The sequence below is a fragment of the Silene latifolia genome, chromosome 10 (assembly GCF_048544455.1).
Source record: "Silene latifolia isolate original U9 population chromosome 10, ASM4854445v1, whole genome shotgun sequence".
Classification (NCBI taxonomy): domain Eukaryota; kingdom Viridiplantae; phylum Streptophyta; class Magnoliopsida; order Caryophyllales; family Caryophyllaceae; genus Silene; species Silene latifolia.
The window spans coordinates 101,774,340-101,791,410 of record NC_133535.1 but is presented as its reverse complement, the minus strand read 5'-3'; the positions used below and the strand labels follow the sequence as shown (position 1 = coordinate 101,791,410).

Genomic DNA, 17,071 nt, shown 5'->3' with positions numbered 1-17,071 from the left:
TCCTGTGATCCATTACTCGACAATTCCACTTAATTATTCTCAATTATAATCAACATTAAAGCATGATAATTTATACAATTACTTCTCTAAAACTCCACTTATTCCCAATAATAATCACCCAAATAGGCACTCATATACCGTAATAAACCCGTCTCATCAAGGATCCAGGTATGTCTTTGTCCTCGTAGATGACTACTCAAGGTATGTATGGCCTATCTTTCTTCATTCAAAAGATGAGACTTTTGATGAGTTTGTTTGTATTATGAAACTTGTTCTAAATAAATATAAAACTAACCTTATTTCTATTCGTACGGATCATGGCACCGAATTTGATAATCAAGCCTTTATAGAATATTGTAGAGATAATGGTGTAGGACATAATTTTTCTGCACCACGAACTCCTCAACAAAACGGTGTGGTTGAACGTATGAATAGAACACTAGAAGATATGGCTCGTACAATGCTTTTGTGTAGTGGTCTACCTCATAATTTTTGGGCTGAAGTCATTAGTACTTCATGCTATACTAGTATAGATCCCCGGTTTTTTGGATAGAAATATTAGAAAATGTAACAATTATACTATTGGTATTTAATAATGTAAATCCCGCATATTTGCGGTATATATAGAGGTTTTGTTTTGTGTTACTCCCTCCGTACCACACCAAAGGTAACACTTACTATAAACGGACGTACCACACCAAAGGTAACATTCCTTATTTGGCCCACAACATTATCAACTTATCCTTATAACCATTTGATATTTACACAAAATGTCATTACATACCTCACCTACCAACCCACAATTAAACACCCAATTACATACCCCACCTATTTATTCCCTCTTTACCCTTACTTTTTCCACTTTTTCTTAAATACTCCATTTTTCCCTACGTTACCTTTGGTGTGGTACGGAGGGAGTATTATTTAAATATTTTAAATTGATACATTATTAATTTTTCATATTTTTCATATACCATATCGTATTTCGATATGAGAAAAAAATGAATTATGAACTTCAAGAGAATTTAGTAAAGTTATAAAATATGTTTAATGATTTTTTTCTTTAACATAAAACTAATGATTACAAATAATAAATTTTCTCAAATTATGTTAATGATTTTTTTTGTGATGAAGCTAATTATATCAGTTTAATATTTTGTTTTATACAAAATGTGTCAAGTCATTCTCTCATATATAATAATAATTAATACATAACAAAAGTTTAGAAATTTACAGTTTATAAAATTCTAGTGAATTTATCTTCTTTAATTAAAATATTATAATTAAGATTTTCAAAGAAAATACTATTATTTGATTAAAAAGTTATATTTTGATGAAATGATAATAATTTAAAGAAAGAGGTTTTTTTGTTTTCTTATTTAGCTTGATATCTTTTGGAGGAAAACTTTGGAGATTTTTATTCTCTTAGTATATAGGAGGATTCATTCCAAATATTATACCTTCAAATTTTCATATTTCACCTAATTGTATTTTAATATGAGAAAAAAAATGTATTATGTCATGAATTTTTTTTTAACATAAAGTTAATGATTTTATTTTATAATTTTGCTTAAGTTATCTTAATGAGTTTTTTTTCACGTAGCTAATAATATTATTTTATTGTTTTATAAAGTTTAAGTATGCATTAAGTTATTTTCGAAAAAAAATTAATGATTTTGTATTTTATAATTTTATACTCCTTTTATTTTATTTTTATTAAAACATTATATAATTATAATCTAGAATTTAATAAAAAAAGTTATGCTTTAGGAAAAAGATTATAATTTAATGGGAAAGTTTTATTTCTTTCCTTATATATAAGTAGGTGGAGTTTGGAGGGAAAACTTTTGAGAATTTTTATTCTCTTAGTAGTAGGGGGGATTCATAATCATGCTATGATAAGACCTATCCTAAAAAAAACCACTTATGAACTTCTAAGAGGTTATAAACCTAATATCTCTCATCTTCGTTGTTTTGGGAGTAAGTGTTTTGTTCATAACAATGGTAAGAATAGGTTAACTAAGTTCGACCCTAGAAGTGATGAGGCTATTTTTATAGGTTACTCAGATCATAACAAGGCTTATAAGGTCTTTAATAAAAGAACACTTTGTATTGAAGAAAGTATTCATGTTATTTTTGATGAAGATAACGTGTTTGATAAGCCCTTACAGGATGAGGAAGAAGACATGGATGAACCTGACTTTCGCCTTTCCAAAAATGATCCTCCAGAATTGAAAACTGAGGATAATGAGATTGAAGGAACAAATGATGAGCTTGATCATTCTTCAAATGATAAAAAGAAGAAAACTAACGTTATAGTTGATGATACTATAACTTTGTCTCAAGATAAGGATTCACAACCCAATGTTATAGATGATGTTACTATAACATTGAATCTAAATCAAGGTAATGAGTCCGATGTTATACCCGACTCTACTACAACACCAGGATTGGATTCAGGGGAACGTCCATAAATTCTGAGCCAAATGAAGTTGGATCAAGTTCAAATAATGAAGAACCAAGTACTTCAACAAAATGGAAATATAAGAGATCACACCCTATAGAAAGTATACTTGGTAATATTAAAAAAGGTGTTCAAACGTGACGATCCTTGAACAATTTCTGCTCTTTCTATTCGTTTCTATCAACAATTGAACCAACAAATATTAAGGAAGCTCTCTCAGAATCGGATTGGATTATAGCTATGCAAGAAGAGCTTCAACAATTCGAACGGAACAAAGTTTGACACTTAGTTCCTAGACCCAAGGATCGATCTATAATTGGAACCAGGTGGGTGTTTAGAAATAAACTAGATGATGCCGGGGTCATAGTTCGAAATAAGGCAAGATTGGTGGTACAAGGCTATAATCAACAAGAAAGAATAGATTATGACGAGATCTTTGCACCCGTTGCTCGTCTTGAAGCTATGAGACTTCTGATAGCATTCACAACTCATAAAGGAATGAAACTCTTCCATGTCAAGACAGCGTTTCTAAATGGGTATCTACAAGAAGAAGTCTTCGTAGAACAACCTCCTGGATTTAAGGATAACAAATTCGAAGACCATGTCTTTAAATTAGACAAGGCCTTGTATGGATTGAAGCAAGCACCAAGGGCATGGTATGACAGATTATCGAAACTTCTACTTGACAGTGGATTTAAGAGAGGATCTGTAGATAAAACCCTATTCCTAAAATCCGAGGATTCTGACATTTTGGTTGTTCAAATCTACGTCGACGATATTATTTTTGGATCAACCAACCGCAATTTGTGCAAGTATTTTTCGGACTTGATGACTTCTGAAGTTGAGATGAGTATGATGGGAGAATTGAAACTAGGTCTGCAAATTCAACAAACTGAGGAAGACATCAAAATTCATCAACAGAAATATACTAAGGAATTAATTAGAAAGTTCGGAATGGAAAATTCCCATGCTATGTCTACTCCAATGGTCGCAGACAAGAAATTGACTTTAGATGAAGACGGTAAGTCAGTTGATGAAACAACTTACCAAGGAATGATTGGGTCATTGCTATATTTAACTGCAAGTAGACCGGATATCATGTTTAGTGTATGCGTTTGTGCGAGATATCAATCATCTCCCAAAGAATCGCATATGACGGCCGTAAAAAGAATTTTACGATGTCTTATTGGGACGTCCAAACTATATATATGGTATCCTATGGAATGCCATTTCGATCTTATCGGATATTCAGACGCCGATTACACAGGATGCTCCCTAGACAGAAAAAGTACGTCAGGTGTTGCCACGTTTGTTGGACCTTGCATTATCACATGGGGTTCAAAAAGCGAATTCGGATTGCCTTTCTTTCAACAGCACAGGAATATATTGCAGCAGGACTGTATGTACTCAATTATTATGGCTTAAGCAACAGTTATGTGATTATGGTGTTAACGTAGTTGTATCCCTATTTTATGCGATAACACGAGTGCCATTATTATTTCCAAAAACCCTGCGCAACACTCGCGTACTAAGCACATTGAAATTAGACACCATTTTATACATGACCACGTTGAAAAAGGGAATATAAAACTCGAAGTTTGTAGTACTGAAAAACAATGGGCAGACATTTTAACGAAGCCTTTAGCTAGAGAACATTTTGAGACTTTACGGTTGAAAATTGGTTTAATCGGTGGCACCTAAACTATCATAAATATTTCCTAACCGTATGACTGACTAGTTAAGATGAGATTGTATATATGTCCGTGTCCGTATTTTCCGCTGCAAGTACATTCTCATATAGTATTTTATTATTTTACGAGAATATTCCGTTTGCTAGTCTATTATATTTTGTGTTGTATACAAACCATAACTCTTGTTCATCACTTATACATTCTAAGGTTTAGAGCTTCATAAACCAATGACATTCATGATTGGTTTTATTTAGGATGTGAGTAGTACTCCTTACATAACATCAAATTGCATAAGCATGAAATTTGTCTCTTATTGCTTGTATACACTCGGTTTGTGGTGGTGACACATGTGGAGAGGCGACCCTTCCTTTACGTCCTTTACGTCTTACCTACCAACCTCACATTAGCCAAATTTATCTTGTTTTGACCTATTTATTCAACTGCATTCCATATGGCCTACCCTTGTCAAGCTAGTCTTGTTGGTAAATTTGGAAGTCTTGTTGTGGTCAATTTTGTTGGTGTTGTGATGAATATTGGAAGGAAGGAAGAAAAAGATGGACTAAAAAAAAAGAGAAAAATGATATTATAAAATATGGAAATGCAGAAATCTCTTATTACTCCTATTCTTATTCATTTCCATATTACTTAAGGAGAAGTACTTGTTGATGTGACTGAGTGTGTGCCATACTTGGCATGGTGCATCATCTTTCACGTTGGGTTGGAAAGTGGAATATGGTTACTTTTGGGCGTGATCGGTTCTAGCTTGGCTTTTACCTCCACATATCCAAATTATTTCGCCCCTTCTTACCTAATTACCTCACCTCACTTTACTATGTAAGTCCTCGGCATGTGTTTTGGACCTCGCTTGGTTGAAGTGTATATGTACGGTAGCTAGAGATATCTATCATGTTAGATTGCATGCATGCTTCTGTGGGTCGTAGTTAGGTGAGTGACTACTTTCCTTCTCTTCTACAAAATATGTACTCAACTTGGTTTGTTTTGCACACTTTATATGTAGGACTTGCTTATGTTGAAGTCGTTCTTATACTATAATATATGCTTTGATTAATATATATTTCTTGCCTCGGTTGATATCATTCTAGTCGTTTTATGTCTGTTATCGTCTTTTCGATGATGTCAAGAGGGGGAAGAAATGACCATGATTTAGTATTTGCCTAAGCTTGCTCCTTGTCAAGACCAATTGCCTCTTAAAGTCCTTAAAGTTTCGGTCTTGTATATAATTGTTTGATCTTGCGTTGATCTTTATCTATAAAGATGACGGTATTATATTGAGGGGGAACTATATATTTAGTCACAATTTTAGGAGACTTGCCATCATCAAAAATGGGGAATTTGTTGAACCATATAGATATATATGTTTATGTTTTGATGATGTCAAGAGTGCTTTACATTTTCTATACTCGTTGCGCGTAATTGTTTGTTTAGTCCCTTCAGATTAGACTTATTATTTGCAAAGTTTAAAGAATTGTGATGAAAGAAAACATGAACATATTATGATCAAGCCCTTAATCAAGGATCAAGATATTACAAGATATTGAAGTATTATTCAAGCATTCATGAGAAGATGAAGCTCATTTAAAGATTGATCAAGCTTGAATAACGAAGAAGCCTACATTCGAAGATCTCCTAAGAAGATTAGAATAGCGTAGGTGATTATCTCGTAATGGTAATGTAAGAATGCAGTTTTTGGATTGGTAAAGTTATAGCCTCACAGCTATAACATTGCAAGAGCTCAATGTTATAGCTCTTCTACTATAACATTGAGATGTCATGCTTATATAATACACGACTAAAATGTTTTCAAAATTGTTTTTGAAAAATGTTTTTGTTTTTTTAAATGTTTTACCAAAAAGTATTTATTTTATAAGGAAGCCTTATTCATATTAAGTGTGGTTTTATTTTAAGCTTGTAATCAGTAATATGTTGAATCAACTTATGAGTTGAGTCATATTACTAATTAGGGCTTCTAATACTACACACTCTAAAACCCTAAATCTAACCTAATGTCAAGCTAGGGTTTTAACGAAAAACGAGGCCTATGAGCCGTGTGGTTCTCGTGTAAACCTAATAATATAAGTTTAGTATTGTTAAGATTTTATTCTCTAGAATTATCTTAACATATCTCTTATATTTAGCATGATATGGTTATATATGATAAGATATTTTTGTTATGGAAAAATCTTATCATATCTTAAGATTTAAGGAAAAGATAATAGAATAATAATTGATAAAATTATCTTTTCGTTATTCTCAATCATTTCCTAAGATTTTAAGGATAGAAATAATAAGATATGATTTGTTTACATATTTTATATTTCGGCCATCTAAGGGTTTAAGGAAAATATATTAAGTATATATTTGATTGGATTATCTTATAATTATCCTATATCTTTTCTAAAAGATTGCTTAAATAAAATAAGGAAAGTTGTTATGATTTTTCCTTATTTTCATTTGGTATATCTAGGACATTAAGAAAAGAATATTAGGTGAATATATGATAAGATAATCTATTAACAACTTATATCTTTTCCTAAGATTTTATGATAAAATAATAAGATATGATTCTATTTTCATATCATATTATTTTCGGCCATATTAGGGTTTCAAGGAGACTGAAACTCCTCTCACCCTTGCTCCTCTTTTACTATAAATACTTTACTCTTTGCTGCATTTGAAAGCGAGACCTTTAAGCATAACTTTGATTTATTTTCAAAAAACAAAACCGTGTTTTAGAGCAAGAAAACCGTTTTAGAGCCGGGTCGTGCCTGGCCGTGCCGCCCACCGGCCTTTTATGCCAACTCTACTTAAGGTACCTTGGAAGTCATAATTACCCTCCTACACTTTGTGATCTACCCTTAAATGTAAGGGTTCGAGCCACGGTTGTAGATGCGTAATCTAAATAAATAACACTAAATTACTTATGATAATTTAGCGCTCAACAATGAATGATATAATTTTCAAACTTAAACACATGAATTCCCAACGATACTTATATATCAAGAAGATTCCAATAACACAACATCAACTAGAGTCTTCACAAGAGTACTTGTGGATGCTAAATTACAAACTAAGGGATAAATGATTGATTATCTCCATGATCGGATGGGTTCGCCGTGCTACTTCTACTGTTAATCTACACTACGCCTAAGAGATTAATCTAAAGATAGACTACGTTGTAGTTGTTGTTGTTGTTGTTGTTGTTGTTGTTGTTGTTGTTGTTGTTGTTGTTGTTGTTGTTGTTGTTGTTGTTGTTGTTGTTGTTGTTGTTGTTGTTGTTGTTGTTGTTGTTGTTGTTGTTGTTGTTGTTGTTGTTGTTGTTGTTGTTGTTGTTGTTGCTGTTTGAGTTGTCGTTTGCTTGAATGAAATGCCTCCTTATATAGGTATCATCCGGCTTCTTGGAAATTACTCCTTAGTGTGAGGCGGTTAGTAAACCGCCGAGTCTTCTTGAAGCTTCATATGGGCGCTTATCATGCCCCTTAGCCCAGCGTTCCTCCTTTTGGACTTCTTGGACTCCGTTTGTCTTCGATCTTGGATTGACTTAACTTAGGCCCAATAACTTTATTCTTTAGTTATCAGGCCCACATACCCTTAAAATAATAAATTTAGTACCTTAACAAAATTAGGCGCCAACACCAATCACGAACAATGTTGTATCTCTTGATTTATCGTTAATGCAGTAAAACCTACGGGTTTTCACCTAAAATAAAAAAATTAGGCGCCAACACTTAAGGCCTGTTTGGTAATTAGCAGATTGATATTAGCAGAAGCAGATTGGTCAAGCAGATTATAAATGACAGATTGGATTAACAGGTTTGACTAGTATATTTCAATTAGCAGATTTAGTAGAAGTGTTTGGTAATTAGCAGATTTTGGTTAATAGATTGTTGTATATATGTGTAGATTGTTGACGAATTCATATTTCACAATCTACTAATGTGAATATGCTGGGTAGAGCAGCATATTGGAAAATAGTAGATTGAGCTTCAATCTACTATTTCAATATGCCATTTACCAAACACTCAAAATAGTAGATTGGTGAGTCAAACATGCTAAAAGCCTTGAATATGCTGAAAATTTCTCAATCCGCCGTTTACCAAACACCCCCTTAGTCAATGGCGCATACTACTCCTGCTACTTCAATGGCGCATCAACCCAGAAATTGTTACACTATTTGTCACCAAAAAAAGAAAAAAAAAACTTGCAACATAATTTTGTCCTCACTTTCACCAAACTTCCTGAAATTTTCCAGCCTTATCATGAATTGAATTAACTATGTTTCAATCACACTAATTAAAGTATATGTATTGAAAGTGACAATAATGTTTTACCTTGATTGAGTTGGAGGGAAGAGAGTGAATTGATTTTAATTTTAGATGTTAAAATAGGGAAGAGAGATAAGCAGATAAACTCCAAATTTGCAGTCGTTGATTTTATGGATTGCTAGACCACATGATATCTTACTGATTTTGATGTTAGAAAGGGGAGAGAGAGATGGGGGTATTGGTGCTGCTTCAACATGGAGTGAAGTGGGAGATGAAGGGGAGAAATTTATGGGAGAAATTTATGAGAGCAATTCTATTAAATGAGAAGGAGTGGATTAATTGATTATATATTCTCAATTAATTTAAATTTATCCTTTAAAGTTAGGAAAATTTTGAGAAAGTTCCTAATACTTCAAGTATTGCCATTAAATACCCAAATAAAATTGACTTTCGATTGGCCCGTGGAAATCACCCGATTTGATTAGAAGACTCAAAACCGGGAGAGCAGTGGAAAAGGAAAGAAAGCAAGAAAAGATGCTAAACACGATAGGACGGCCAATAGTAAACAGAGTGGCAATATCCCACATCGCACGAATCAACCCCTCACTCCCTCTACTCCGCCGCATCAACCACCGTCGACACAGTCTGTCCGCAGTCCAAATCAGAATGTCATCCTCTCAAAGTCAGACAATAGAGCACATCGTCCTGTTCAACGTCAAACCCACCGCTGAGTCAACTCAACTCGCCGCCATGGTTAATGGCCTCAATTCTCTTCGATCTCTCCCTATGCTTCTCCATATTTCCGCTGGCAAACTTCTCCGTAACCGCTCTTCTTCCTTTAACTTCACCCACATCCTTCATAGCAGGTTGGTTTTTCTTTCTCTTCTTTTTTTAACATTATTTTATGTTTATTATACTCTCTCCCTTCCACTTCTATCCTGCACTTCTCCTAGTTATTAACTACCCAAAATGACAGTAATCTTAAGATAAAACGTCCGAAATTTTAACTAAAAATATTGCTTCCTTTGTACCATTCATTTGTTTATGTTCAAAGTTGTTAATTCTTTTTGTGGGTTTGTATTGTCATTGTACAAGTGTATCCTGTATTTGTTGAAGTCTGTTGGGACTGGATGGTGCTGCTAGTTCTAAGAGCTTTACTGGTTTAACATACTTGCTGAAAACTGAAAACTGAAAACTAGGCTTGAAAACATGGGATTTGAAAATGGAGTGACTTGTCATATTTCGGAAGCACAAAGTCTATTCATGATTTTGTGCTACAGCGAGGCTTATCTGGAGTACCAAGTGTGGGTTTGTTGAATTTAGTTTCCTGTTGCTGCTCACTGCATCGCTATAAAGCTGTAAATCCCTTGTTGAACTTCCAATGTGAGACTCAGTCTCAGTCTACTACACTCAGGTGTATGCTTTGTAGGATTTTCATATCTGGCTTTTCAATCTATCACAGGTACCGAACTAAGGAGGATCTTGCCAGTTATTCAGCTCATGATGCACATCTATCTGTGGTACGTACCAGTGTACTTCCCATTTGTGATGACATCATGGCCGTTGATTGGGTGGCTGAGAATCTTCAGGGCCCCGCAGAGGTCAAACCTGGGTCTGCAATGAGAGTTCAGTTTGTCAAGTTGAAGGAGGGGTTAGGAGACACAGAGAAGGGGAAGGTACTTGGGGTAATTGGTGGGTTAAAGGATAAATTTGACGGAATTGACCAGCTTAGTTTTGGGGAAAATTTTTCACTGGCAAGGGCAAAAGGGTTTTCGCTCGCATCAATTGGGATTTTTGCTGGGGTTAACGAGTTGGATGCTCTAGAAGGGAATGTTCAGATAAATGAGGAGAAAGATAAGGTTAGGGATTATATTGATAGCCTTATCGTTGTTGATTATGTTGTTCCGTCAAGTCAATCTGCTAGTCTTTGACGATCATGGTCTACGTTGCAACAAATAAATATTTATACCCTTTTAATTGGGACATTTTCATGTTGTACTCATGGCATTGTATTATCTACTGAGAAGAACAAGTCTTTTCTCATGTTTGATCTGTCACTCTGTTTGCTCATGCAATCCGTTTCTGTCTTCGAGGTTAAATTGTGTTGGAAGGGTTGAAGCTGTTTTGATGTCAATTATCTCATTACACATCTTTTATCTGTTTTTTGTCCTCCATATTCCTTTTTTTTTTTTTTTTTTTAATTCCTCTAAACTTTCACATTTTACTTTGTTGCTTGCATATTTTGTAATAATTCAGGCTAGAGGATATTCTAAAACAAGAGACATGATAATGATTGGTTTTTGCGATTAAAGACGAGGCGTTGATATATTGTCGAAGTTAAATCTTTTGTGTTTACAGTAGTTCCATTTGCTAACAATATGTGTCTGGTCTTTTCGGTTCTAAATTTTATCGTCCGATTATCTATATATAATTAGTTTGTTCGTATTGGTATGGGTGGTTTTGTAAAACCCTTGGCTTCCTTGTCCTGCCTTTTATATATCTATCATTACAAACTACTATCTTCCTCAAATCAGTTTTATTATGAAAAAAAATGTTTCTATTCTTCCATTTTTTTCAGTTTTTTGTTTTGTTTTATTTTATTCTAATTCAATTTTTTTATTGATTTTCATACTGAACATATGGAAACATTTCTCTGACCTTCTAGCTTCCTCAAATCAGTCACTTCCTTCAGCTGTACCTTTCAAATTTGCACTAGTTTTGTGACCCGTAAAAATTACGGGTTTGACTTTTTGTTGTTGTTTTGTTTTCGGTGTATTGTTCGTGAAAGTGTTTTTTGGCTTTTCTGTACTTTCTTTTTTACTTGGAGATATATTATAATTAGGGTATTTTGAAATTTTGTGATATGAGTCAAAAGTATGTAATGAGGAATGACACCAAAACTCCTAAATCTGTATGATGGTTTGATTTGTCTTAATGACAACCCTTAAGTTAGTATTCCATTTTAATATTAAACTTACTTAAGCGAAACAAAAATACTTGGTATATTTGAAATAAAAGTTAAAAAGAATAAAATATTAATTGTTTACACCTCGACATTTCACGTTTAGATCCTTGGTAAGTAACTTTGAAAATAAACAAAAATAAATTAGAATCCACTTAAATAGAGTGTAAAAGACTAAACAAAAGTATGCAAATAATAAATTATAGGTGCAGTAGAGATCACCTGTCCCACTTTTATGTCCCATCTTGTGTCCCATTCCGTTAAGATTTTGACACATCACACTCGAAATAATAAAAATGGTAAGATTATATATCAAAGTGCTAATGTGTCATTAGAAGAGGTGATGGGACACAAGATGAGACATAAAATGGGACAGGGGATCTGCTCTGTTATAGGTGAATGAAAGTCCCCCGCCTTTTTGTGATCTTATTTATAATCTTGGATTATATGACTTTTACTGATATATCTCTTGAGTTATCGGTTATAATTGATCTAAATAAACCCTTCTAGTGCTAATGATAATGAGAGTTATTGAAATTAAACTTTAATGAATTATAATGAGTTGATGTAAACATCATTTTAATGAGTTAATTTAACCAATTTTTATTTTTTATCTTTTTAGTTGCCAAGATCATTAACGATAATGGAATAATGAAAAATTTAATGCATATTTCTTAGAGAGTTTTTTAAGGTTCTTACATAGTCATTTATTTAACCAATTTTTATTTTTTTGTCTTTAAAGTTACCAAAATCATTACTCATGTAGTTATGAAAATTTTAGTGCATATTTATCTTTATTTTGTCTTTTTAGTTACCAAGATCATTAGTCATAGTTATGAAAAATTTAGTGCATATTTATATTAGAAAATTTATAAAGGTTCGTAAATGATCACTTAGTTAGAGTAAGATGATGTCACTTGATACTTAAGGAATTACTCAAAATATCATTTTTATGTTATTGTATAGATGATGATGATGATGATGATGATGATAATAATAATAATAATAATAATAATAATAATAATAATAATAGTAAGAGTAAGAGTAAGAGTAAGAGTAAGAGTAAGAGTAATAATAGTAATAATAATAATAATAATAGTAATAATAAGGATAATAAATTATGAATGAAAGGATAATAATTTATGAATGAATGGATTATAAAAATGTCATGTGAATTAAAATTAAATGATTTAGGTAGCCTTTTGATTGTATATTCGTTTTGTTACCCGTGCAATGCATGGGATAAACATACATTTTCTTACTAAAATTTACACGTGCTTCTTAATACTCAAAAGTGAATAATAATGTTTAATTAAACTAAATGTATAGCAAATTCTTGCACAAATCAAGATATATTAGTATAGTAGTACAAGACAATAATTACACATTGTGTTTGAAACATAAATAGTTTGATCTACGAAATTAAATATGAGAAAGTCAAAAACAATTACCCTAATATGAACAAAATAGTTATCCAAAATCTATTATACAAACTTTACAACTCATTGTCATTTGACACAAAGTACAATTTTTTTGTCTTTATCTACTAATAAAACGATACATCAATAATTTATTAGTTTATACCTTAAGTTTTATCTTTAGTTTTCACCTTAGTCTTGTGTCTTTTGATTATCTTCTTTCTTCAAACTACTTGCATGAGGCTCTACCATATCTACATTCACGTGCCTTTGATGATGTTGTAGAGTTGATACACATGTTTTATTGATCAAAGAGAAAACATAACACACTACTACAGATACAGCCTATAACAACGGGTAAAAACCGTTGTAAAAACAAAAAGCGGACGTTGTTAAAGCGGCCGTTGTAGAAGGTATTTACAACGGTTTGGTTATTTAATGAAACCGTTGTCTAAAGTATTCACCACGGTTAAAAGCCGTTGTTGTTGGGTGTTCTCCGTTGTGGAAAGTGTTTCAAAAATTTGGAGGGAATAATATAACAACGGTTGTCGTATGTATAACCGTTGTTGTAACTTTCCCTCCAAAATTGTGAAGTCTTTTGACAACGGGTTTATGGTACATACCCGTTGTTGAAATTGTTAGTAACAACGGTTCTTAGTTTAATACCCGTTGTTGTAATTTTACCTCCAAAATTGTGAAGACTTTTAACAACGGTTCTTCGATTAAACTTTTTGTTGTTGAATATTATCGCGGGTATTTGTGAATGTCATTCACAACGGTGTTATTTTTATTAACCGTTGTGAAAGGTATTCACAACGGTTTTTTTAGTAACCGTTTTTATTACGAACTCTTAATGTTTTGAAAAATTAAATTTGTTTCATGCCATTCAAAAAACTCGCATATGTCAAAGACACCATATACCAAAGACCAAAGATAAATCACAGTGGGTTCATCGAACTCAATAGATTCAATTCAACCACAACAAGAAATGCATCATATATATATATACTTACAAGGAGTTGAATTTACATGAACTAATCATTCCCTAACTTCAACAAAAAATTTACTAATAAGTTGATCTAAACTCGGAGTATCATGCATTTCTATATTCTAAGACGTAGTTGCCCCACATGTCTCTTACCTCGTCTATATCTATACTTGAGTATTGCTCAATCTGTTGTGACGGGTTGATTGCATACTGCGGAAAAAACAAAGAGAAGACATTATGGTATATATAGCGACAAGCGGACAACATTAGCAACATCATGGTATATATATAGCAAGCAAGACAACATTAGCTCTAATTTAAAAAAAAGTAATAAACACATGTTTAAATTATTACTAACCTTTTCTGGAATAATGAGATATCTTCGCCTAATAATCTCCAACATGAACCGACAAGCGTAGTATCCACATTGTATGCTATATCGAATTTGGCGAGGGGCCTATTATTACATAAAAAAAGCAGACGAGAGAAGACTCACATCGAGAATCTTGAACTTTAGGTATTGTATTAGTATTAAACACAGATTTTACACTTAATGTTATTGTATTTGAACACGTACCCCTGTTATCGTAATAAAATCGGGGCCAACATCGAATCTTTCATGGGTTGATCCGCTCGTTTGCTCTTTTCTTCTCAAGGCCCTTTTTTAAAAAATAAAAAAGGAGGCGAAACTAATTTTTTAGGGGCAAAAATATGAAAGAGCTTTTTTCTATAAATAAAAATTGAAAATGTTATTATAAATAAATCAGTATTATAAACTTACATATTAATCAAGCGCTTAAAAGTCTCGCTTGGTTGATGATGTAAAGAGTCCAACCAGAAAACTTTATTCCTTGTCGGCATGATGGCTGCTAGCACCCAATGAGTCCTACATCAAGAGACATCATCATTATTAACAAGTACATATATTAGTTATGAAAATGCAATTGTAGGGGGAAACGTAATATTAATTTGTTTATTACCCTTTTTCATTATAAGCGCCAAAAATCAGCTTCTTGGTTGTCGCCAATTCTTTGAGCAATATAATCTACCCGGTCTTGGAACGAGAAATCCGCAATAAATAAAGATAAAATAAAGGGGCACATGAATCCGTATTGATCAGATGGAATATTCTTCTCGGGGATCACTCTCAATTTCAATATCCTACATTATTACGGTATTAATTCCGGTATTTAAAACACTATCTAGTAGTCAGAATATTAGAATATGAAATTATTTATTAAGAAACTTACTTCATCCAAACAAATACGTGTTGGATATCAATCTGGTCTAGGCCAGCCCATACGGCTAGCATATCCCATGATAGAAGTGCTTGGCGCTCAACCCCTAGAATATCCTCCTCGAGCGGAATAAATATCAATTGCTCGGTTGCTATGCGATGGGCAGCCTCCTCATGCAGTTTCATCATCGTCACCGTTCTTACATATCCCATGTACTCCTTCCCTTTATATTGTGTGTCGTTTAAACTCCTAACTTTCAATGATGAGGTAGTAGCAGCAGGTAAGACTGGGGACTTAGGCTTATCAGTCTTTTTTGTCCCCTACACAAAATTACCATGCTTTTTATAAATACAGAAAAAATATAAATAAAGGGAGCGAGGTTTTTAAAAAAATGGAGAAGTTAATTAAATACCTCATCAAGTTGTTGTCTCGACGAGGTCGTTGGCATGTCTGTGGACTTAGGCTTATCCGCCAAAGCCGACTTTTTTGTTCCCTACAAAAAAAAAAATAACATATAAATTTAACATATAAAAACATTCAACAATTAAAAATTTAACATATATATAAAGGTATTTCTTCTAACCCCAATGCTTTTTTTGCTAAGGCGGAGATATCTTCGCCAAGTAGATGTGAGTTTCAGGCCATTGGATGAAACTTCCAAGCGCATCTCCCGAATAGTAATGTCGTCACGAACGGGACAGACGATTTGCAAGTTTTCATGGCCTGGTAAGACTGTAGTTATCTCTACTTTGGTATGATTCGGCAAAAGTTTTTCGCCATGAACTACAGTTTCCGCTGCTGCAGATTTGGTGTGCATTTCTACGAGACCCGCCAACACGCACATGTGGCTTTTCGGTTCTATTAGGGTCGGCAAGAATAAGCGGCCTCTTGTTTACGGCTGAAGAATATACACATACATTATTATATCTTTGCAAAAACGCTTCAGCATTCAAAAGATTTTGCAAAAACGCTTTCTGTCTCAGGCCGATTTTTGCACAAACTTCAGCATTCATATAAATTTAACTAATTAAACACTTCATGCATACCTTCGAAAAAACAGGAACGACTTGAAGGGGATGTATCTTTGTTTTCCATCACCGTCTTCTCAAGTTGCATCTCCTTTTCAAACCCATTATTTACCTAATAAAATTAACCAATGGCACCATGTCAGAAGTTATAGCATTAGAGTAAGTGGCGGTGAACACACCCCGATCTTACCAAAAAAAAAATAAAAAAAAATAAGGAAGTATTAGGTACACGATCGGCTTTAATTGTTACAACTTCGGAAGCATTATTAGGTACTGATCTTTCGAATCTCGTTGACCGATACTTCCTTCTCATGTATTGCCAAGGTAGTAGCGGCCTCTTGACCAATCTGTTGAACCTTATTATTACCCCATTTAGAAATGACATCCTCCATCATCTTCACTTCTTCTTCGGAAAGCTTACCTCCAAAGATTGACTTTAGTAGTACGGATGCCATTAATCAAGTCGCTTGCCAAGAATGTAATGTGTCGGCAATTTTTATCCCAACAATAACATGTGAATTGAACTTAAATGAAAATAATAGAATAAATGTTACCATGTCGGCCTTCTCAGACTTAGTCTTCCTTTTCTTCTTTATCTGGCAGTTTTCCCATAATATTTCGTTACTCCAACCTGTAACGGGACGCCTCTCAAACGACCTGGATGTTCGGGTCGGCCGATCGCTCTAGCAAGAACGTCATTGCGACCACTGGGAGTGAATTTCCCTTCTTCTACCTCTTTCAATACGTTGTCCTATAATATATTAAATAAACTTCAAATTATATTTGTGACTAAAATAATAAAGTTAGTAATGAACTCGTCTTAATAAAATAATGCTTACTATGTTGGCTAAAACTTCCTCATCATATTTGTCACGCGACGACCGGGATCCTTTAGGCGTGTGCCCTTCTTTATAAGTTACATGCCGATCCACCTCTTTCACTCCCTTTGCCACCTACATATTAACATGGTAACATTTATACACGTAAATGTGTATCAAT

General features: G+C 33.4%; 1 protein-coding gene across 1 annotated transcript; it reads left to right on the top strand.

Annotated features, from left to right (window-relative positions):
- Positions 1 to 8,876: 8,876 nt before the first annotated feature.
- LOC141605779 (stress-response A/B barrel domain-containing protein UP3) lies at positions 8,877 to 10,572 on the top strand. The gene is made up of 2 exons (XM_074424668.1): positions 8,877 to 9,304; positions 9,901 to 10,572. Exons 1-2 carry the CDS (start codon positions 8,973 to 8,975, stop codon positions 10,367 to 10,369), a joined length of 801 nt encoding a protein of 266 aa, XP_074280769.1. The 5' UTR covers positions 8,877 to 8,972; the 3' UTR covers positions 10,370 to 10,572.
- Positions 10,573 to 17,071: the final 6,499 nt, after the last annotated feature.

What these genes read in the sequence shown, in the direction of transcription:
- LOC141605779 (XM_074424668.1), top strand. Translation starts at nt 8,973, where the DNA reads ATGCTAAACACGATAGGACGGCCAATAGTAAACAGAGTGGCAATATCC. An exon ending in ACCCACATCCTTCATAGCAG is followed by an intron (nt 9,305 to 9,900) that starts GTTGGTTTTTCT and finishes AATCTATCACAG; the next exon opens with GTACCGAACTAAGGAGGATC.